Raw genomic sequence first — 24057 nt, 5'->3', positions numbered from 1 at the left:
CCACTGTTAGTCTGCCGTACTGCGGCTGCTTGGAATGCAATTTTAGTAGCATCTTACAGTGAATGTCCCCTGCGACGGAAGCTTAACATCGTTTCGTATAAACGATGTTTTTTTTCCAGTGAGACGTTCCTGCTACTACATCCGGGATTTTCCAATGCGATTCATCGTTCCCCTTAGTACGGTACTAAATTGCTTAGCCTGCAAGAGTATCGTGTGCCGGGCTTCAATGACCTCAAGAGTGCAGCAGCTGTAACTTTGGGCTCGTTGCACTAGAGAACATTTTCACCGAAGAGCTGGGGACTAATTTCAGCAGCTACGTCCGTTGCAATTGCTAGTATAACCCATCAAACCCGTCTCGCACGGAACTGGATGCTAACAACTGCATCGTCCCCAGCTAGTCCGCCGCTATGTTTGTTATTTTGTTAAGCATCAATACAAATTTTTAAAAAATAAATAAAAAAAGCTAGTCCGCCGCTTTTACTGCGTTGCCATTGACCCCTAATGACCTGCAGAGACGCGAGAAATGATTGGTGGGGAAACCGGAAACCGGAAGAAGTTGGAGTGTTGTCAGAAGAGCAATGGAAGACAAAGGAGAAGGCGCTGCTTTCAAAAAGGTGAATAATAATTATAATGATAAGTTGGCCATAAGTACCCATAAAAACAAAAGTATCGTAACGTTTACCTTTTTCAGTTACTCAAAGAAAAGGTTATATATTTAACGCTAATCCTACAAAAGTGCGCTGACCTTTTGTATCTTATAAAGTAGTTACACTCAATGACCAGTTCAGTGGTTAATATCGATTATGTTACCGTATTTGGTGCAGGTAGTTAATGTCAAAGAGGCAACGCGAAAACAGTCAAACGATACATCTCGCTGCACTCATTTTTGGTAAAATAAAGGGTTGTTAATTCGTTCATTTCTTCATTCAGGAAACGGTTAACAAACTGCTGTCATTGTTCTTTAAAGACGAGAAAACTAGAGGTAAGCTGTCATTAGTGCAATTGATGCAAGCTGTATTTTAAAATATCTACTGTTGATATCGTAATATATGTACATTACCTTCAATGGTGCTCTGGTTGTGTCTTAACACTTATAAAACTCAATAGGTCTGCATTCACAAACCGAGGAGTACAGTAATAAATGCACGTTTGTAGCAAGTACAGTAATATAATATGTAGCTTCTGAAAATATTAAACTAATTAATAAGATACTGAGATACTAGACAGCCCAGGACTATTTAATGTACCTTCATTAACCAATTCTTATACGGTATATATGAGTTTCAGAAACACACACTATATGTAGGATGTTAGTTTGTTAATTAACATAACCGTTAACTAACATTGTTGAGAGGTGTACAGGAAGAGCCATGATTTGGATATTTAGCAGTACGTTTTATGATTTAAAGTAAGAATTATCCCCCTAATAGTTATAGCAAAATGAACATGAAAAATCTTTGAAATATTTTTTAAAGTAAAATTTAATTAACAAAAACTGCATTTATCTTTTTTAATAGTCAGCAGTGATGCCTTAATCCTTATGGCAGAGATGTTGAAGGTGTTTGTACAAGGTAAGGGTTTCCTAATTCCTCACTGTTGATACAACTGGAATAAATCTCATTCACACAGCTGCATCGTAGCAAATTTAAAGCAAGCTGTATTTTTCATTTGGTTCTTTTGTAAATAAAATTAGTCTACCCAAGATGTTTTACATTAACCAAATTATGTTTGTTAACAGTTTTCTAGGGTAAGATTTCCTGTTAATATACTGGAAATATTTGATAAACCATTCATTTAAAAGTAAGATGAAAGAAAAAAGCAATTACCATTTCTACATGAAGAAGCCAGTTGTAGAACTACAGCTGTTTTGTTTCCGATACGTTCTGTGACAATAGAATAGAACATAATAGAAGATAAGCAAGCTAAAACTTTGTCCTAATTATCTTGATTGTGGCACGTGAAGATTTGCTGCATACAAGTGTAATATTGATATTTTTAATTGAGGTTTAAGGCAAAATAGCAATGCTTAATTTGTTCACTCCTCAAGAAACTGTCCTCAAATTACTGCACGGCTTTAAGAAACACGGAAGGTTTCTTTATACAGTACGTCTGAGCTTCTTGTATGTGACGACTGAAAGGCTATCCTCTGGGGAAAAAATAGAAAGTTGTATTTTTTAACAAAAACCACTGCAGCTGCTCTTTACCACCATCCTTCTGCCATCTTTCTTAATGTGCTTTTTTTTTACTTCTGTTTCTGAGTACACTATTAAATTAATTTAAATAAATGTTTGAAAAAACAACACATCCACAGGCCAGCCAACTAATCTTTTTATTGTAAAAAAATATTTCACCATGTTTGGCCATGTTACATAAGGGAATGTTGCAGGAAGCCAGCTGGCCAGGTGATTGTTTTAAAAAGCAGGAAGAGGAGGGGGGTGAGGGCAAAACACCTATATTACCTCAGGCCAGAGGGAGGACTTTAATAACAATAATACATTCCTTACACTTGTATAGCACTGTGGACTCGCCACTCAAAGCTTTACAGGTAATGGGGATCCGTCCACCACCACCGGTGTGCAGCCTAACCTGGATAAAGCGACAGTCCACTCACCACACACCAGCAATTGGTGGGGAGGAGAACAGTGTGATGACGCCAGTTCAGTTCATGTGATTGGTAAACACCACGGGGTAATTTGGTCAGGACGCCAGGGTTACACCCCTGCTCTTTTCAAGAAACACTCTGGGATTTGTAGTGACCACAGAGAGTCAGGATCTTGATTTTACATTGTGCCTTTTTACAGTATAGTGTCCCCGTCACTATACTGGGGCATTAGGACACTCACAGACCACAGGGTGAGTGCCCCCTGCTGGCCCCACTAACACCTCTCCCAGCAGCAGCCTTAGCTTTCCCAGGAGTCTCCCATCCAGGTACTGGCCAGGCTCACACCTGCTGAGGTTCAGTGGGCTGCCAGCTGTGAGTTGCAGGGTGACATTGTATCACTGAGGCTCGTGCCATGTGCCCATTGCATGTTCCAGAAGCTGCGGAGCGATCGGTGAAGCAGGCAGTGACTGAAGACAGCGAGAGTGTTGACATCGATCACTTCGAGAAGATCCTGCCACAGCTGGTATGTGGGAATAAACATGTCCTGGACCAGTCTATAAAGTCTGGTCCTGTTCAGACATCACATGGTCAATTTTCTCATATCTGGGCCACTTCAAACTTCACTCAGCTTATAGAAGTCTTCATCTTCCTCTGTCTATGAAGATAATTTATTAGCTTGACATTTCGTGACATGTTTCTTGTTTATTTTTTAGTCTATTTATGTTTATTTTTGATTAAAAAAACATTTTTTTTATTTTAAAAAACGGTCCCCCTAAGGAAGGAAAAGAAACATTCTGCTCCTCTGCAAGTTTAGAACTACATCAGAATGGTGATATTTTTTAAAGGCTTTTTCTAGAGAAGTATTATGTTTGTGCAATGTTTTACCTAAAGTTGATTCTTTTCCTCAATCTAAAATCTGTGCCTGTATATCTTTCCCTGATTCAGATTTGTTCAAGACAAACACAATAAGTACAAGTGGCTTTGAAATGTTAGGTATTGCCTTTAAGAAAGATTTGTGGATATCAAAACTTTTTTCTTTGATACTCTACCAAAATGTGTAAACAACATGTAAAATAACTCTTCTGGGTCACCATTAGCTAAAGCAGATTTTAAGAATAACTACAATAAAACATTAAAGTACAAAATATATACATATATTTTGATATATAATCAAAACTGCAACAGTTCCAATTTCCTGTAGTGTAGTTAGTGAGTTGTCAGAATAAGGTGACAACAGGTGTCAGTGTTTTCTGCTTGCTCTGTGGTTTAGCACTCAAATGCAACAGCTCAGGTGTTTTTACGGAGTCAGGTCATAGTGCATAAGCACAAAATGTCAAAAGGACAGAGAAGCGAATCCTTGAAAATGTGTAGACTTTTTTATCTTGTCACTTAAATTAATAAGAAGCTTCTTGTTACTTTTGTACTTTGCAACATAATCAGATCCAAATCTCTGACTGTAGTATTTATTCTGTGTGCATCATGAAAATGTGCTGCCTTGTCTAGATGTTTCACACTAGTTGAGAATACTTGAAATTCTTGAAATCATGAAGAGGTATGTGTCATTAAAATACTGAAGAAAGTATCAATATAAAGCTTTCAAGAAACCATTGAATGGCGCACAATATGAAACTGAACAGCGTATCATAATAAAGTGCAGGCTTCCCGTTAGTACTTAAAACAAGCACAGAAATTTGTAATCCATTTTAATTAGGTACTTATAGCCTACAAATCTACAAATTATAAGTGATTTTACCAAGATATGATCTGCTATCTACTTGTACAGACTGTTTGGTGACCGATAATCAGGCTTCCAACACTGTTCTAGTGTCTGATCTGTTTAATATATTAAGTGATTGTTTTCTTTCTTTGAAAATAAGACAGAATTTAAATGCATAGCCTAAGATATCATGTGATTAAATGTAGCTTGGATTATTCATCTCCTTTCTAAATAACATTTATTGTTTAACGTAATGGAAATAATTGCCGATACTACCTCACACACATGCCTAATGAATTAGGTTTAGCTGTTTTTCCTAAACACCAAATTCTGTTTATACTTTCAGCTGATTAAATTGCTGAATATAAAAACTATTTCAAAATGATTGAATGTAACTACAACATCTGCGAAGACTGTATAGATCTTTAAAGAATATAAAATGAGTCAACTTTCTGATTACTTTCACCAAAACCAAGGTTGGATGTCAAATAATTGTTTTTGTGATTTTTTTTTTAAAGCAACACTTCAGCTGTTCACTTTGTTTTATATGTTTTGTAACAAAATACAAAAGTGATTTGCAGGCATTTACTGTACATGCATTTTGGAGAAGCATCCTGGATATCATACTGTAGATACTGTATTTGTCTTCATCATGTGATGTTAATTCTGCTAATACTAAAATTCATAAACTAGGACTAAAGTATAATATGATTTTTAAAACAAACCCTCCCTAGTTCCTTGCTGTGGTATAGCGCTTTTCATCCCAAAAGATCCCACCCCTGAAGAACAGATCCCCTACACATACAAACAGATACATAAGAAATGAGAGGAGGCTGTATGGTCCATCTAGCCTATTTGGTAGCTAAAAGATGATTGATTCAAGGATCGCATTCAGCTGTTTTTTGGAGAAAGCCAAGGGGCTTGGCATCACTAATGTGGCTGAGTAGTTTGAACATGATATGAGTTTGTTCCATACCCTCCCAAACCTTTGCATGGAAAAAACGCTTCCTGATCTCAGTTTCAGATCCTCTTCCATGTACAGTAGCTCCCACTCGTGCCCTCTGGTTTGCTTTTCCTGATTGATTTTGCAGAAGTCCACTACGAAGGCACTGTCAATCAGAGCAGTGAGAAACTGGTTCACCAGTTGAATAAAGGGTGGACTTTAGGAAAGGCAGATTATGCAAAGCCAGTGTGAAATTTAGTCACAATACCCCCTATGAGAACTCCCATGGAATCCTTAATCTCCAGCAAGATAGAACCTTTGTTTAATGTCTGTGCTGAAGGACAGCTATATAAGACTACTCCTCTGTCACCACTTTGGGACACTAGTAATTCCTGTCCAGAGGGAGAGCACCCGCCTCTGGTCTACCAATACTACCTAAAGCAGCAAACAGATGTACTGTGTTAACAGTCTAATCTTCCTCTCAGTCTCACGCAACCCTCTTGTTCTCTCCTTCTCCCACAGCTTTTGGACTTTTAGTGTCGTTCACCGTGCTGGGCCACTAGAAGGCGCCCCTAGCATGAATCGACCGTCCCTGGAAGTGATATTTCACTATGTTCTGGTGATGTGTGCAGCGAATACATTCATTTCCAAGGGCTGAAGCATTTCATTCTTTTGATCTGTTTTGTTTAATCTTTGGAAGGCAGTTATTTCCATAGTTACATTTATGAAATTACTAAGAGACAGTTATACAACATAAAATTTAAGAACCCTTTCAGGACTCTTTTGTAAACCTAAATTATTTTTTTAAAGAATCTAAACAACAATAGGTCATTTACTTTACACAGAGTGTTCGGTGACCAATAACCAGGCTTCCAACCTTTTTTAGCTGTCTGGATAAAGCTTATCATACAGAATGTACACACAGTACTGTGTTTCTCATGTCAGTGTTGCCTTGCTTAATGTATTGTAATTTGCTTTAAACGAGCTGAAATAATGTGTGGTGTACGGCACTGTTCCTCCAGTGCTATACTTTAATTGTGTGATTGTAGACTATTTGTGTGTGTTTTAAGTGCACTGTACTTTAACAACAATATTTCTACACAGGAAACCCTTTCAAACCACTAATAAAGATATATACAACACAAAGAAGCACAATAATATTGAGTAATTACTGTAAAGCTGGTGTTTTTGAAATCGAAGTGACCTCTTTCCCCCTGGGGCACTGGATCATTGATGGTTTGAGGTAACTAGACAGTTGTGCTTCGGATTCAGAGTGACATTATACCCTTGAGCAACATATTTAGCTGTTAATGTTTCAATAAATCCCCCTTCTCTATTAATGGTACATTTAATGTCCTGAAATGACATGTGCCTGCAACCAGGAACAGCAAATATCCCAAAGCTGAAAGGAAGGAAATTTAAGAAGATGAAGAATTTATGTGATCCAATACAAAAATTACATCCACAGAAGAAGAAATGAAACGGTCCCAGTCCTGATCCATGGGAACTCCAGCAGAGAGAGAGTGACAAATCTTGGAGTTGGAACAGGGGGAGCACTGCCTGAAACACCCAGTTCATTTTTCTGGAAGTTATTGCACAGACACATGCCAGTTATTTTTATACTTCAATGTTTAATCCTTGAGAGCAGATAAAATGTTATGCTTGTAAAATAAATGTCATAATTTAGGACTGTCTCAGGGGTCTTGTCTAGGGATTCCTAGGAGTTCTCTGATAGTTTAGGTGAACCCCAAAAACAAAACTTGACCTTTTTCCCTCCATAAAACCCACGCTGGGGTGTAAGGTGCAACTATCCTCTTCTGGGCACTTGTTCCTTTTATAGTACTCATTTAAACCATTACAATACTTTTTCAGAGGTAAAACGACAATTCACAACCTTATAACATTTGTAGCTTTTTTTATTGCACACAGCGAAACAATGTATGGCTAAAACATTAGAAATAATAAACTTACGCAACTTACTGAAATTTGGCGTAAGCTAACTGTTTCCACTTCTGTTTGGTCGTTTTTCATTTCCTCTATTATTACGAAATACAGGCGTGGACTAACATCTAGCCACGCCTGATAATTTTTTTAATACAGTTTGCGTAGTGTTTTTGTTTCCGACGTTTTCAGTTAGGACTGGTTCCATTGTACTTCACAGTTTGGATCGGGTTGAAGTGACCTGCCTTTTAACCTTTTAAAATTTTCAAGGACACTGGAAAACGGGTACGTGAATGTGTATTCTTGTATTTTGTGAGAGCTAGTGTAGAGGCTATGTACAGAAGCCATTTTACCATCACACGTTTCGCATTCGTGAATCTGCTTTTAAAATGTATCGTTCGTTTTTATGCTTTATTAGTTTATTATTATTTATACGAATGTGGATGGTGGACAAAAATTCTTATTGACAACCTCGATAACTTTTAAGAAGTTTCGATTCGGGTGCCATTTTGTTATAGCGCAGTTAGGCGGAAATGGATTTTTAAAATCTTGTTTAAGGTTACGTGTCATAAATCTGTTACATGCTACTAACTAGTCTCTTGAGAATGAATTTTCCACGTTTTTTAGAACTATTACACCTGTTCTATTTCACCTTTAGCCAAAAAAAAAACCGGAAAGATCTGTGCCATCGCTGTGGCGCAGATCCACCCCTGAGAAAGACGAATTGTTTCACTTCGTAAATCAGCAGAAGTCTGTAGCGGAGGGGATTTTTACCTAACCGCTCTGTACTTTAAACGTATCGTTACGAATTCGGGTTTCGGTACGAAATGGAGCAGGCATGGGACTCGGGGAATAGGGTTGAACGCATTTATTAACTTGAACTGGGAAAGGTACCACACGTTACAGCACCTCCACAAACAGACAGACACGAAGGGAAGAAGCTGTCGCCCAGCCTCCGCCCCCCTATATACAGTCCCGTAGTCCCGCCCCCAGGTGCAGTTCCCAGCCCGCCTTGGGTGCGCATGGGGCGCTGCAGTACTTTAGACTTAATCATTTTTACCAAAGTGTTAATTGGGCTTTCCCAGAATTATACTTAGGAATCATTGCTTTTTACAGTCCAGGGTTAGCCATCAGAACATTTCCACGGTGTATTTCAGTTTCGCATCAGTAAGCTCCGGTCTGGAACTTTTTGTGATCTGAACACCCTTCAAAGATGGGAGTGAGGGCATAAAGACTTGGTAAAGGGTAAAGACAGAGGTTCTCCAGTGTTCACTTGTGTGAAGCAGGCAGAAGCGATTTCTCTTTGAGAAATGCTGTCCAAGTGCTCTTCACATGGTAACGGCAGCGCTGGCAGCACCCTTTTGTGAAGGAGTAAGTGTGGTTTTCAGCTCTTAGAGAATCCAGTATTTGGGTACCGAGAGCTAAAAAGTCTTGAAGTCTATGCATATTACAGACTCGGCAGCTCAGTTTGTAACATCAATGTCTTTTTTTCATTTTTAGGTCCAGATCTTTCAGAAACATTGCCCATTTGCTCCTTGTGTGTGTTTTTGTGCGTTAACTGAAACCAGACGGGAGGAAGGAAATACAGGTTGCAAGTACTGGGAAAAAAAGTATTTGGATTTATACATATTTATTGATTCTTGCTTACACTGGAAATGTCTGTGCAGCTTAAGACGTACAATGGTGGGCAAAAGTGGTAAGTAAATACTAATTGTTGCTTTTTATTTTGAAGTAGCAAGAGTATGACTTCAGTAACATTGAGTTTAGAACATATTGCTAAAACAAGTTACTGTGTTTCATTTTCTGTGCACCTTAACTAATATTTATATAACACGATGTTCACTAGAAATTATCGGTTTAATTTTCTTTTCTATTTTTATACATTCAAGTCAATAGGTAAAGGGTATCATGACAAAATGTTTACAAATGATTTATTTAGAATCAGTAAAATGGCTCAGAAAACTTAATTCTATAAATGGATACTGAGGCTTGTTGAGAGCTGTGGGTTTGCTTCCACTACTTGGAAACATGAAATGCAAAGAGCAGTCTTTATTAAAAACTTTAACAGGAATGGCTTAAGATAGATAACATCCGTGATGGAATTGTTAGCCAATAATTCTGTGGCAGCATTTTTACTCAATTATGTGAAAGCATTTTCACCATTCATACTTGAAAATAGTAAATCAAGGATTTAATTCCTTCTTCCTGTATGTACCCCATCTATTTACATGAACATCAAAGTATTTGTATTTGAAAATGTTTTTCGGTGGATTTTCAAATAAATGGCCCAAAATCAGTTCAGTGCATTTTTAAGTATTTCAATAACAAAAAAATCTATCAAATACAGTTTGGAGTTGATTTCAAATATGTTCCTAAAATACTTTTTCAAACTATAAATATTTTTTTTACAAATACCCTTATTCTACACAGCTATTTAGACAACTGGGATCCACTTTAAAATGGTTACTAAACCCTGTTGAATGAAGGAGAACAGTTTCTTTGTTTACTAGTTTTTAAGCTTCTAGTAAAATCAAAAAAGATTTGTATGATGCTAATAGATAACACGTATGAGCAGTTTTGAAAGGAAATTGTAAAATATCTACATCAGTTGTGATGACAAAAGTGCTAGTAGATAATGCTGATGTTTCAGAATAAATGTAATAAAACGTAAGATTATGCAAACAAATCTTTTACAATTTAAACAATGTCAATATGGTTGAGAAATACATTGGAGAAATATCCAGTAAAGCAAATCCAGGTACCATCCAAATGTAAGAGAGTGCTTAGCTTGTGAGAGTGATGAGCAAAAGATTTAACATTTCTTTGTTTTTAGTGAAGAACGGCTTCTGTGTAAACAAACTGAGACTTGTAAACCTGAAGTTCAGAAGTGCATTAAGGACTTCCTCCAGCTCAAGAAATGTAGGTGATTTTCCAGTTATTCTTTGTTGAAATGTATTTATAGTCAGCTGGGAACATTAGGAATGTTCTCATTTCAAGGTCTGCCATTGAGCTTCTTTTAATATCTAGGTTTGAAGCCTTTTGAAATAGTGACTTCCATTCGCAATACGGGTTTTTTCAGTCTGCGTGTTTCTGATTTTTATTCTCCAAGGTTTTCTGAAACATTCTTCTTCCTGCAGCTAAATTAGACCTAGATGAGCTGTCTGAACTCGTGAAGAGACACACAGGACTGAGAGTGCCTCTGAAATGTCCAAAAGGCTTTTGTCTGAGGATCACTGGACAGGATGGGACCATCTATTGGGGCCGAAAGGACATGATGGAGAGCTGGCAAGAGCTGTACCTCCCCAAGAGTGAGAAGATGGTTGTTATTGGTGCTGTTGACAACTATCCCTGCTTGGCTGAGGGGCAACAGCTGGTTGTGATGGTTGACAGCAGAGGCAACGTCTACGCATATGAAAACCATGAACTGCACCTTATGGCACACAGCGTGGAATCCGTCTTCAGAAGCAGAGGGGTCGGACCTTTTCCTATCCAAAGCTATAAGTATGGAGAAAACACAGCACCAGAAGTAAGATAATCTTGGCCTTTTTTGTTCATGATGCTCTTTCCACTGTAAATCTTGAATTTTTAAATTAGAAATGAAAATTGTATATTCTAATGTATGGCAGCAACAGTTACTGTACCATTTCTTACACACATGATGATACCTGTTCTTTTTTGCAGACTGAAGAAGAGTATTTGCAGATCTTGAAAGATCAGGCAATTCCAAAAATAAACACATACACCCAGGAGTTTGTTGAAAGCAAGGAAAAGGATTTCTCTGAAATGATGGACTTCTTGATGGACTTGTAGGTCATTTAAGACTGATGGCAAAAGCATCGTGAGGATTATCATTCATTGATTGTGTTGCATCAAGAAAAAAGTCTTCAGTCTCTTGTATATGTGACAGAGTGCTTGTTATTTTTTTCTTTCTGAATGTGAAATACTCCAATACTTCCCTCTATCCTTCTGGTATGTTTGAGAGTGTGTATGTGATACGAATGAAGTGTGAATGATACTTACCCTTTTGTTGTTTCCCTAAAATCACTGCAGTGTTTCCCCGTTGGAGTATTGTATTGTGTTGCTCAAGATGGCCACCAGTCACCTTTCCTGTTTGTAGTATCACACAAATGATCTTAAAAGGAAAGGTGACTGGTGAGCCATCTATAAATAACCGATGTAAGGTTAAATGTTTTGTTTAGTTGTTTTTTTTGGATGGTTAAATACTTTATTTTGAGCAAACAGCCCATCTCTGTTAAGAAAATGTGAGCAAGTCCCTTTACAAAGATGGTCCTTGGAGAGGAGGGGCTATAAAAGGGACTGGGAGAGCTCAGTATGGAGAGGGTGCCTTGGAGGGAAGGTGTGGAATTTTGTTATCCCTATTTTGATGGCAATAAATCCAGTTTTGTTTGCATTTGAAGACTGCTGTGTGGGAGTTTCTTTTCTTTTGAGCCAAACACGGTCACTTGGCCGGTGACAGTCTATATTGAATCCACATAGGCTGCTTGTTTGACTGTACTGCTGATGAAGAAAATGTCTTCACTAAATGTTTGTCATCAACTACAACGATTGAACTTCAGAGTATTGTTTCTGCAATGTGATTCATAAACATATTGCTATTCCACCTTTATTACTGTATGTACGTACAGTGCCTTGCAGAAATATTTATTATTAATACAATAATATTTACAATAATATCAGAGCTTTACAAAGTTTTTGCATTTTGCAGTTTGCGAGTTTGCAGTCATGGCAAGCTGAAGCAGCAGTTAATGTTGCACACACCATCTTCACACGTTTGAAGCAAAAAACAGATGTAAATGGATAACGTGCTGTAAGAACGATAACAAATGAGATGGGGCCATTCAGACCCTGTATACCATTTGGTTTTAACATTTTTAACTCACTACAGTGTAGTTTCCACCTCTGTCTTTTGGTTGTGTAAAGAGAACAATAAGGAAAGGAAATGGGAAGACTTCAGTTTGACGGAGCGCTGGACAGAAATCACATCCTGTCCACACCTGTCAAGGGAAGTGTTGGCCTAGCAAGCTTTAAATGGGAATAGAAAGCAAATATTTAACACTTCATTAGTTTTTACTTCATACTGGATAACAGCATGTTTTCAAAGGAATATGTAACTGCTGCAGTTGTTTGTGAAGTGAATACTGAAATGCTGTTTAACAGATGAAGGAAATGGAGACATATATTTTTTTACATATCCTGTTCACCTAGACTGACAAGAATGTGGCCACTTTTGAGTATCTGTGCTCTCTTGTGTCCACACCACACCAGTCTGTTCCTCCCACTGTCTTGTGCCCATCTGCACTCTCAGTGCATTTTCAGTGTTGAGCAACTGCTTCAAGAAAGGACCCAACACATTCTGTTCTGCTGCATAAAGTGCTTTGCAAAAGTAATTTGAGCCTTTCTGTGGTGTCCCATTTTGTTAAATTGTTAAATTTTGCAAAAGTATTTTTTAAAATTCAATATTTTGTTCACAACCGAAATTCTCATGTTGATGACCTACAAGGATAAGGTATGTTACAGTAAATGTCAGCAAACAAACTGAAATATCAGGATGTATTGTGAACTTTTTCTTTCTTCTGTGCCTTACCAGTTTTAGAAGAGTTCTAAATATTCACTTAAACAATTCCCTGTCATTTCTGGTACCTTATTTATAATGTCCCTTTTGCACATTTATTCAGCTGAGTAGTTCTCTCTGTATGAAGATTTAATTTCATCATTAGTGCATAATTACCTTTTTTAAAAGTTTGCACTTTATATTGTGTTTTTATCACTGAACATCATGATTAGATTAACATTGTTAATAATGTTGACAAATAAACACTTGTCTCTCCGAGATTCAGAGGATTCACCGTTTCTTTCCCTGGAAGTCAAATCAATGATAAGTCCTCCCTCTGGCCCGTGGTCCATACAGGTGTTTTGCCCTCAGCCCCAGGCAGCAGCTGTCCACTCTCCTCTTCCTGCTTGTTAAAACAATCACCTGACCAGCTAGCTTCCTGCCTCTGGTCAGGTGACAGGAATCAGGGGAATATGGTCCAACCAGGACTGTGCTCTCACACCTTGTTGATGTACTATAAATGATCAGTACAAGAAAGATGTCTTATGTTGTGTAGAACTGCCATTGTCACCTCAAAATTCATATACAGTCATTGCAACAACCTTCTCTAAAATACCGTACTCTGTAAACATACACCTTTTGTTTGAAAATTGGACCTTGGTCCTCTATAGCAGCCCAAAACCTGCTAGTGATTCAAACTTGGCTCTCTGACTGTGCTCGCACAGTATGTATAGCACTGAGGTGCCTTGACACCACCTACATTCTCCGTGACCTCTGAGCACAGACATTTCAAGTCGGTGCTAACGGCTCACTCAGCACTCACAAAAGGTCAAATTTACCAGAATGAGAATTTGACTTGGATGAAATAGACCCATTCTGTGGCAGTTTAAACCAGTTATTACATTTCTAATTCAATCCAGTTTTGCCTTTGAAACCCTAAGGCTGCCATTAAGGTAATAATAATAATTGCTTACACTTATATAGTGCTTTTCTGGACACTCCACTCAAAGCTCTTTACAGGTAATGGGGTCTCCCCTCCACCACCACCAGTGTGCAGCCCCACCTGGATGATGTGACAGCAGCCATAGTGCGCCAGAACGCTCCCCACACATCAGCGATCAGTGGGGAGGAGAGGAGAGTAATGTAGCCAATTCATAGAGGGGGATTATTAGGAGGTCATGATTGGTGAGGGCCAATGGGAAATTTGGCCAGGACACCGGGGTTACACCTCTACTCTTTTCGAGAAGCGCCCTGGGATTTTTAATGACCACAGAGAGTCAGGACCTCGGTTTTACGTCTCATCCGAAGGACGGCGCCTGTTTACAGCATAGTATCCCCATCACTATACTGGGGCATTAGGACCCACATGGACCGCAGGGTGAGCGCCCCCTGCTGGCCTCACTAATACCTCTTCCAGCAACAACCTTAGTTTTTCCCAGGAGGTCTCCCATGACCAGGCTCACACCTGCTTAGCTTCAGTGTAAGGGAAGGGAAAAGGGCTCAGTGATGTTTAAAGTGGTGTCTGTACAGTTATTTCTTGCCTACATTCCATTTCAGAGAGTGACTGAAAGAAGATTTAATTACACTTTTTAATGATTATGATAACGTTTTAATTTGATACAAGTCTGAATAAGAGAAAAGTCTAGAAGTAGCTCCATCTACTGGACAAGATTGGCATTACATTCTACACCTGGTTTCAGCGGCTTTGACTTCTCGACGGCCGTTCCAATCCAATAACTGAAAAGGAGTCGTGAAAAATCCATTCTTAAATCTTTGTGTTACGATGCATATGGAGTTTTAAACGAAACTAAGCGGGGATGTCATCCCATAATTTTCATCTCTGCCCTCCCTTGCAACAGCGCCCCGACTAATACCAAAGAATGTATAGGGTACCTGCTTATAGGAGGAAGATTTTGTGTGTATTATTGCATAATTTAACTTCAACCAGAATACAGAGCCCGACCTTCATGTTTGTATCACTTTTGTGTTGATGTTTTCGTTCTCTGCATTCAAAATCCTGCATTCCTCTACATTAAACATGGCTAACCAGGTGTTTGCCCACCTGGTTTTAAGTTCACCCAAATGTTACTCCATTGTCTATAACAAAGCAGGGTGTATGAGAAAATAAAAATGTATGAAGCTCACTTGTAGTCTTTGTATCTTTAATTTTATTAAGCAACATTGGATTTTTTTCTTAACCACTCCCAGTTAACATACAAGGAAGTACAAGTTTCAGTTTCGTGTTCTTGGCTGCACATCTTTCAGATGGTTCAGAGCCCTCTTCAGAAAGCGTTAATAAAAACTGGTAAGATACAGGAAGTTATTCTTAAACCTTTCTTTTAAAAAAATCTTTAAAGTGCCAGTGGCTTTATATTCCAAAACACAGGTTAACTGGCTTCTGGTGCGAGTGTGTGCATGTTTGTGTCTATGTGTGCTGTCTGATGGAGTAGTATCCTGTCCAGGGTGTATCCTGCCTTGCGCTTGTTGCTTGCTGGTTTAGGCTCCAGTATCCCCTGTGACACTGTACTGGGTAAATCAGTTAGAAAGTGTCTGGTGGAATGGAAAGATGGAATTGACTGTTAAACAAGCCTCAACATATTTAGCATTTTTGCAAATTGGAATTTGCTTTTATTACTTTTTTTTTTTTGGTTTAAAAGCCCTCTTCGACATCCTGACAAGTCTGAGCTGTCTGCAGTGATCTGTCCAGGCTGGAACCTGAGAAAATAATACTGAAGTAATCAGTGCAACAAACAGCATTAGGATGACGAGGTACTTAAATAAACATCTCCACAAAGATGAAAATGCATTTTCAATTTCTGAACAGGTCTCCTATGTGTAAGCCACAGTGTATCTCAAAAAGATAATTCATTCTGCAAAAGAAAAGCCAGTGGCTATGGTGTAGTGTTTTACTAATGAGCTTATAACATTTTTAAAGATTATTTTGTGTTTCACCCTCTCGTCCAGAGGTGCCAATCCAGCCCTGAAGATTCCTGATGGTCTCATATATATTTATATCCTGCTAAAGAGCAGGAGAATTATGTAACCAATGCAGTAAATCATTTGTTGAATTATGTAAGAAAACAGAAACAATTTGGCCCGCGATTTCAGATGTAAATCACAGTGATTTGAGGTAGATGTAGAGTGACATTCTGAGAATTGCTATTCAATGGTAAAAGTGAACAGTTAGTATTGCTAGCCTGTAGTGATTTCATCACTGTATTCTTATGACAAGCATTGGTTATTTGATAGAACCTTTGTAGCAGTAAGAGCATATAAACTGCTGGATTAATTAATTCACAAAACAGCAAAATGGTTCTCGAAACATGGTTACATTTTACTTTATTTTGTAGCACTGAAAAAAATCTTCCATTGTCAGAATAAACATGGTCACGCTAAAGTGCAGAAATATTTATTCATTCTCTGAGAAAATTGTTTTGTTGTCGAAATTTTTTTGTAGTCAGTTGGACAAAATAAAGCATGTGAACATCGACAGCAGTAGAAGTCAGAACCTTGTGAGGAGTAGCAGTCAGTTCATTACTGTTACACTGAAATTGATTGAGTCAGCTGTAAGACTCAAACATCTAACCCCTGACAGAGCAAAAAAATACATCAAAGAGGTTAGTCACGTATTTCAAATTTGTTTCTGTTTTGTGTAACAATGGCTTGCAATTAAAATAACATTTTGTTTGGCTTATATTGCTGATTAGTTTATGTTCCTTGGTATTTGCAAAGCTTTCATGAGTAACGTACACTTGAAGGATATACTAAATGAGATTTTGCATGTCTATTGTGTATATGTGTGCTAAGGAAAATACAAGTAACTTGGGGATTGCTGTGCTAACGGGTCCACTCATCATTACTTCCTGGGTTTTGGTCTTTTCACTGCCTGGATCCCATTCACATTTAGAATAGCTACATGCTCTTCGATTACACTGGGGTGACACACCAGCTCATTTGTTGGAGCATCAAGTAGCACACATTGTGGCCTGCACACTCTACTTGAATGTAAAAACACAAATGAAGGTCTTTTTTTTCTCATAAACTTCAACACAGTTGTCTCTCATGCGTTGGCAGTTAATCTGTTACACATCTGTTAATCTGTTTCTGTAAGAGAGCTGACCATTAACTCGAGTGTCGAGTCCATTGGCTGCCCCAACATGTCCAGAGCCCTTCAGTTCATACTCAGGGTGCAGATCAAAATAACTGGCTAATTCAGTCTTTAGTGTCATAGCTTCATGACAGTGGAACTCCCTCCCACAGCCTGCAAGGGGCTCCAACAAGTTTTAATTTAATTTGTTGACTTAAATGGAACATTTTTAATGTTAGATACAATAGTGAAATTTAAACTTCACAGAAGAAAGGCTCGCAAATGTCATTTATTGTGTCTTGCTTGTATATTTTTACATACTGTACTGTATATGCTCGTACGTACAATATGTGCAGATGCATTACATTTTGTATTTTGCATTTCTCTTGATCAGGTTTTACACAGCATATTCTTTCTCGGACATATCGACTGTCCTTCTATTGAGCCTGATGACGTTCTTCCTGAAAGTATCCTTCCGAACTTGAAATCGAAGTACAGAGATGTGTTTGAACAATACAAAACCCATCTTCCCCAGAGACCGCCTTACTCAGTACTTCTGGATGTGGTACATTCAACATTATGCTTTGTTTAAATCAGGCAGATGTTCTCGAGAATGCGAAAAGAATGCTGGGAAATGGGGGGCAAATATTCATTTTTATGTTGAGCAAGCTATTTATTTTTACAGGGTAAAAGGGTTATTTCCTTACTTTGCATCACAGTTTGTAGAGTCAAAATGACAGTCCATCACAGGGCCATGGAGAAAAGTGCAGTTTTGAGTTCAGACTAGCAGGGCATCTACTGGAGCTCTTAGAGCCCTGAACTTCATTCCAAGACACAAAGACAGCTTTTTCCCTGGGATCTGAATCCACAACCCTTCCTTCTGGAATCCAGAGATTGTTACCATTAATTCATAATGAAGCCTGATATCATAACACATACAAATGTATTAAAATCATTTTATGATGTTTATAGTATCTACTGTATAGACTGATGTAGATGCTATTGTATACACAGTCTAGTGCAGAGAAAATAGTATTGTATAGAGATTATTATATAATATATTTATATATATATATACATTGTTCTTTCATATAAGCTGCTGCAGTTTTTATTATAGTGACTATTTTATCTCTTTTTTTAAGGTGGTTGAAATTAAAGGAGACAAAGATGTCAAGGCTGTTCTGGACCAGCTGCGGAACTTGAATAAGGAAATGATTTTACCTGCATTCCCTGATCAAGACAAGTGTGGAAATGATTTCTTTTTTGCTTCTACTGTTGTGAATTACTGCTATTTTTTAGATTTCAAAACCAAACAGAAAACCCGAAACTACTTTGGTGGCTCGGTGTCATGCAAAGGCTTGCCGCAGAGGGAAATCTTCATTGATCTTTCATGTATAAACACATGGAACACAAATGTATCATTTGCAGTGAGTCTGGCAACAATCACTGAAGAAAAGAAAAAGACAGTGGAAGGAATTCCACTTCCACAAAATGTATATTCTGCTGCTTTTTACATGATTGATTTTAAAAACAGAGATGATTCAGAGGAAATTCAACAAGGTGCACTTGACAGAGAGGACAGCTGGACTGGTTACTACCCAAAACCTCCTTGCCTGAGATGTTTGGACTTGTTTCCAAACATCCAATACTCACCCCAGCCTCTTAAATACAATCATAAACCTCATTGGCAATATGGAAACTGTGCAGAATGTGAGAGTGTTAGTAAAATGCTCAATTCAGAAGAAGGGGTGAATAATTTTGTGATGGATAAAAGGAACAAACTTGATCCAGAATTTGAAAATTCCTGGGAACGCTTGCTCTCCCAAAAGAAGGAAAGACTTGCAAAAAACCTGAAAGAAACAAAATTTGAACTGGGGAACTTTGAATTTTATGATCCTTCTGTTCCTACGGAGAGCACAGCATGTTTCCCAGCACAGCAAGCCACATAAAATTAAAAGTTGCTTTCATTATGGCTGACCAAAATACTGCAGACAAAAAAGTAATTTGCCTTTCTTAATCCTTGTCCAGTTTATTCAGCCCTCTTTGAGTTGAAGGTAGGGTTAGCCCCAATACTTTTTTGCCAACTGTTTGTAAGGAGTGACTGCAGTAATGAAGTGCCTTGCAAAATCCAACACTCACCAAAGTGCAGCACTGCTTTAAACTTCAGGACTGTTTTGAATTGCGTCTTATGTGGCATTAGATAAGACATACGGTTTCTGAAAATACTGTGTGGTGGTGTTTACACTGATAAAACTTCCTATACATTATTTTTTGTAATGTTTGCAAGATAAATCACAGATGGGAGAGACACACTTTATACCAATGCTCTTTTAGCTGAAAACTTACACATTTGTGAATTTTCCCTTTTGATATACCCTATGATATAAAAATATTACTTAATCACAAGACCATACTAGGAAGTCTAGTTTGCTTCTCAAGGCTGTCCAGCAGTATTCCATCTGCTGTATTACTGACAGATGCTGCAATATCTAAAATAATTAAAATATTGTCAATGTCTAGGCTCATTCCAAGGTCTTAAGTGCCTTTCAGACGTCTTCATATCTCAGCCACCCAAAAAAACTGATATGTCTGAGGACTTTAAGAATAGTTTAAATGTTTAACATATTGAAAGACTGGGGAATTACTACTATCCTGTCTTTATATGCTTTTGGGTTTGGTGGTTTAATATATTTTTGGTTTGGGCATTGTGAAAGATTTTAAAATGTATTTGAATGTTTTTTAAATAAAAAAAAAGAATTTCTGTTTTTGTTATTCATATTGTTGTCCCTAGTGAAATGTGAAGAAAAGGTTCAGAATTCAGACTTTCCTCATGTTACTTGTAGACTTTCTCACAATTACTTAATTTACAATCAAGATACTGCAAAATTTGGAATATGAAACTTAACTGAAAGAGCAGATTGAGATGTTTCCTATTGAGTGTGTCACAATTTGCCCTGTTTTGATCAAGTTAGACTGTGTTTTTACAGTTTTTCTAGAACAAGTGATGTCCGGTATCAGGTTATAATTTCTGTATAGAAGACAAATTAAAGGGAGTAGATACTGGCTTCTGGTGATATCTCAGTTAAATGACTGGTTTGAAATGCTGTTGAGACACCATAAAAATGTGAATATTTTCAACATCAATAGTACAGCATCAACAGCTATCTGGACACAGAGAGATATTCAGTGGTTTTTGCTATGCTTATGTAATGGTTCTTGGGGTCTCCACCCTTGCTGCTCCTGCCCTGCCAGTTCATCCCTCACTGCCCAGGCTTGAACCTGGGTCTGCAGCGTCACGCAACAGGGAACTTGCCAGCTGAGCTAAAGGGGACCTCCCCCAGCCTGGGCGGCTGAGATCCCTGTTATACACAGGGGTGTATTTGTTACACTTGCGTGTTGTCTGTACTGATATGCATCACTTTGAAGATCCTACCTCAACTGGAACATGTGTCATCACATCTTAGGTGAGGGTCAGTGCTGTCTTTGGGCTGTGTAAATACTAAATAACAATCCATCGACACCATCCACCTGATTATGTCTCAGTGCCCAGGCCTCCTCAAAAAGAGATTTTACCATAATCTCCCAATCTGTAGTAATCGTTTCCCCAAAACTGTGCCAGAGAAAAAAAAATCAGGCGTCTCTTATTATACCACCCAGTTAGGTATATTCTTGGCACAAGCATATTAAAGCATATTTGTTCGGGGTCTTTAAATCCTCACTAAAGCCTTCGATCTCCATCACACCCACAGACATACAGTGCCTTGCAAAAGTATTCAGTCCTCCTACGGTGTTCCATTTTGATCATTTACAAAATGAAGCACATACATTTAATTACATTTATATGAACTTTGTAGTAAAAATGTTATAAAAAAGTTCTTATTCCTCAAATGCAAATGTTTACATATCATGTACATACAGCACTTACCTTCCTGGTTCACAGTGCCCAGGCCTCTTCTAAAAAAATTACCGTAATCCACCAATCTGTATTTCAGAATAATATTTTATAGACATTTATTGAAATGTTTCTAGACATTTGAATAAACACAGAACAAGATTCTCATAGCTGAGGACGAGCAGGAAGAGTGCTTGTATCACCATCAGCTATCTGGTCAGGAGCCCACATCAGAATGCCAAAGGAGTGAGGTAATGTCCTTACAGTATGTCCACAGGTCACACTGTTTCTGCAATACTGTACTTAAACATGTATGCAGTCTTTGTGTGTTTTAAAGTATTCTGTGCTTTACTTATAAAATGTCATACGGGAAATAATTTCAAATAAGTATAATAATTTTCAACAATATGTTTTTTGGTTTTTCCATATTGAATATGAAATGAGAATGTGAATTATGTACAAACAACAAAAGAAAACAACAATAAACAGGAAGAATGTGATAAAACATCCAGTGTGCATATTTACAAATAGCTCATACGATGGCAGTGATTCAAAACACAAGTCACATAGGTGTTCATTTTTTTTACATAAATACATGTTGTATACAGGGCTTAAATGTATTATTACCTTTCATAAAGTAGTTCACCTAATTTAAGGCTTTACCCCCCTTCTCTCTAGGTGTTACCCCTATGATTCTCTAGAACATTTAGAAATGAATCCCATATCTCTCTGAATTCCCCCATTTTTGATTTTAGGAGATGAGTAATATTATCCAGTGCAAGGCATGAATCATCCCCTTAACCATTGTGACACACGGGGACTTTCTTCCTAACTCCAAACACAGGCTATCGCTCGTTTTGCTTCTAAAATGCAGAAGGACTGTCGCGAATCGCACACGGGCATGTAAGCGCCCCCACATTCTCACAAGCTCTTCTCTCCCTTAACGTCCACGCACCAATCTACTCAGGACTATTTAAACCCTCACTAGTCTTCCCTTCTTCGCTCACGATTGAGGTTTCTTCCCTGAGCTGTGTAGTCGTATGGTTCTTACCCTGCTTTACTTGTTGTTAGACCACCGGCATTCTGACTCAACGTCTCCCTTCGCCTCTCGATTTGGTACTTACGACTTCCCGGATTTTGGACCCCTGCTCTTGTACTCGACCACGTCTTCGCCTACCGGCTCAACTCCTGACCTTCGCCATCAGGAGTGCCTCGCATAGGATCCCTATCTACCGATGCCCGGCTATACCTGACAAGGACAGGTTCCAGAATCGGTTCACTTCTGAACACAAAGGCACCTGTGGTGGTATCAACAGAAGCACCATGTCTCTTTAAGAAGTCCCATCCGAGTAAAGCATCTTGACTAGAGTCCTGAACAACATACACAGTTATGCCTAAATGACATCAAACCACAACTGTACAAAAGGGTGAACAAAAGTAAGTTACTGTTTTAAAAACTCGTTCTGCCTGGGGCACTGGATCCTTGCTGGCTTGAGGTAATTATAGGTGATTTATAGTTCATGTTGCACCCTTGAGTTTAACAGCAGCTTCCAGAAAAAAATGATTACTCTTCATGTCGGAAATGTCAATAAGTAATTGTTCTCAATCAGCGTTATCTGGTTGAAGGTTTACTGATGCAGACGCATGCTGAGTGTGTGAAAGGGAATAACCACAAGTACTACCAAAGTACACGTCCCGGTTCTGGACCTTCACCGATACACCAGCATTAGAGGAACATGCTGTTCCATGTTACGACCACGCCTCAATTCTCCCTCTTCCTCGGCTAAAGAGCGCCACCTTCAGTGAAGACCGTGCAGCGCTGGTCAGACGCTGCTGAGCAAGAACTCGCATTATAGCAACTCGGAGTATACAGAGGTGGTCACATCCTACAATTAATGTGTGGACAGATGTGTTCTTACCAGCAAAGTCCAGATATACCCCCAATCCAGAGCCCTGGCTGAGCACAGACCTTCCCTGTAAACTGTAAAGCGTGGTCTGCTGTCTTTCAATCAGATGACAGAGAACTGGATACAAATCAAACTATGACCTGAAGAAATCTATTCAACCGGGAATACAAGGACAAATTAGAAAAACAAATTTGGGGGAAATTCAAGGTGCACCTGGCAAGACTTTCAGGCTATCATGAAGTATAGTGAACCAGGGGACTGTGTGTTACAGCTCTCTAAATATGAGGTGTGTAGAGCCTTTAAGAGAGTGAAAACCCATAAAGCAGCCAGCCAGGATGAGCCACAATAAAAGAATAAGACCTGTTGCACAAAACACAACACTATAAAGTGTCTAATTTTTAAAACTCCTTGGTAGTTTTTGCTTTTGTTGTCTTTAGTATTGACACTCTCCCCTTGTGTCCTTAAAACCTCTGCAGGTCAGCTATTTCCTGTGTATACAGACATTTTTAACCTCTCTCTGTCCCTGTCAGTAATACGAGAGTGTCAAGAAAACCACAATTGCACCACTCCCCAAAAGACCATGGTAACTCGTTTGAACGATTATCGCCCAGTGGTCCTCACTCCATTGGTCAGGAAGTGCTTAGGAAGCCTCTCAGTGTCTTGTATAAACTGCACTTTTCCAGACTCCCTTCACCCACTTCAGTTGGCTTGCCACTCAAATAGGTTAAGTTAATGATGTCATATCTCTTGCACTACACATTGTCCTAGAACGTTTAGACGGGTGGGGCACCTATGTTAGGATGCGGTTTATAAATTACAGCTTGGCCTTTAACACAATTGTTCCTGCACAGTTGGACCCAGAGCTCAGGAATCTGGACTTATGCAACTCTACCTGCAACTGGCTGCTGGAGCTTCTGAGGGGTGGACCTCAGGTGGTAAAAATAGGCAACAAAAACACCTCTACAGTGATCCTAAAAGCTCTCCAAGTTCATTTCTAGGCTGTTCACAGCCACATACAGCAGCAACCACACTATCAAATTCGCTGATGACCCCACAGTTATTGGGTTGATCAGTAACAATGATGAGTCCCCATATAGGAGAGAGGTGGAGCATCTCCCGTGATGGTGTCTTGACAACAATCTGGCCCTGAATGTCAACAAGACAAAAGAGCTTATTATCGACTTTAGGAGACCCAGAGGGAGTCGCACCCCATTCTGCATCAAGGGCACAAGCGTGGAAACTGTTGGTGTCTAGAGAAAGGCGGTTTGGTGAAGCAGCTCCTCATGATCTTTAACCACTACCCCATAGAAAGTTTCCTCCCTCGTGGCATCACTGTGCGGTACAGCAATACTACCATGCATGACAGAGATGCTCTACGAAGGGTTCTGGCAACGGC

At 38.8% G+C, this 24057-nt stretch overlaps 1 protein-coding gene and 2 long non-coding RNA genes across 3 annotated transcripts; 2 read left to right on the top strand and 1 right to left on the bottom strand.

The window, feature by feature from the left end:
* The first annotated feature begins 506 nt into the window (after window positions 1-506).
* On the top strand, window positions 507-14852 carry cenpx (centromere protein X). Its single transcript, XM_015355882.2, has 10 exons — window positions 507-614; window positions 931-982; window positions 1518-1571; window positions 3037-3125; window positions 5785-7488; window positions 8704-8899; window positions 10037-10122; window positions 10341-10729; window positions 10885-11673; window positions 14724-14852. The coding sequence occupies exons 1-5, from the start codon at window positions 579-581 to the stop codon at window positions 5797-5799; spliced, it is 246 nt and encodes an 81-aa protein (XP_015211368.1). The 5' UTR covers window positions 507-578; the 3' UTR covers window positions 5800-7488; window positions 8704-8899; window positions 10037-10122; window positions 10341-10729; window positions 10885-11673; window positions 14724-14852.
* LOC107078436 (uncharacterized) lies at window positions 2311-7292 on the bottom strand. The gene is made up of 3 exons (XR_001479370.2): window positions 7243-7292; window positions 5296-5428; window positions 2311-3257 (listed from the first exon to the last, which is right to left on the bottom strand). It is a non-coding gene; the product is annotated as an uncharacterized lncRNA (long non-coding RNA).
* A 165-nt stretch (window positions 14853-15017) lies between the features above and the next one.
* Window positions 15018-19559, top strand: LOC138241154 (uncharacterized). Its single transcript, XR_011190333.1, has 5 exons — window positions 15018-15080; window positions 15433-15544; window positions 16233-16392; window positions 17257-17427; window positions 18005-19559. It is a non-coding gene; the product is annotated as an uncharacterized lncRNA (long non-coding RNA).
* Window positions 19560-24057: the final 4498 nt, after the last annotated feature.

The sequence above is a fragment of the Lepisosteus oculatus genome, chromosome 9, assembly GCF_040954835.1.
Source record: "Lepisosteus oculatus isolate fLepOcu1 chromosome 9, fLepOcu1.hap2, whole genome shotgun sequence".
Lineage (NCBI taxonomy): Eukaryota > Metazoa > Chordata > Actinopteri > Semionotiformes > Lepisosteidae > Lepisosteus > Lepisosteus oculatus.
The sequence above is the reverse complement of the archived record's forward strand: the minus strand, read 5'-3'. Positions and strand labels throughout refer to the sequence as shown.

Bases quoted from the DNA above. Each gene is read 5' to 3' on its own strand.
- cenpx (XM_015355882.2), top strand. From the start codon at position 579: ATGGAAGACAAAGGAGAAGGCGCTGCTTTCAAAAAG. The intron at 983-1,517 runs GTAAGCTGTCAT...CTTTTTTAATAG, and splicing joins TAAAGACGAGAAAACTAGAG to TCAGCAGTGATGCCTTAATC. The intron at 1,572-3,036 runs GTAAGGGTTTCC...TGCATGTTCCAG, and splicing joins GTTGAAGGTGTTTGTACAAG to AAGCTGCGGAGCGATCGGTG.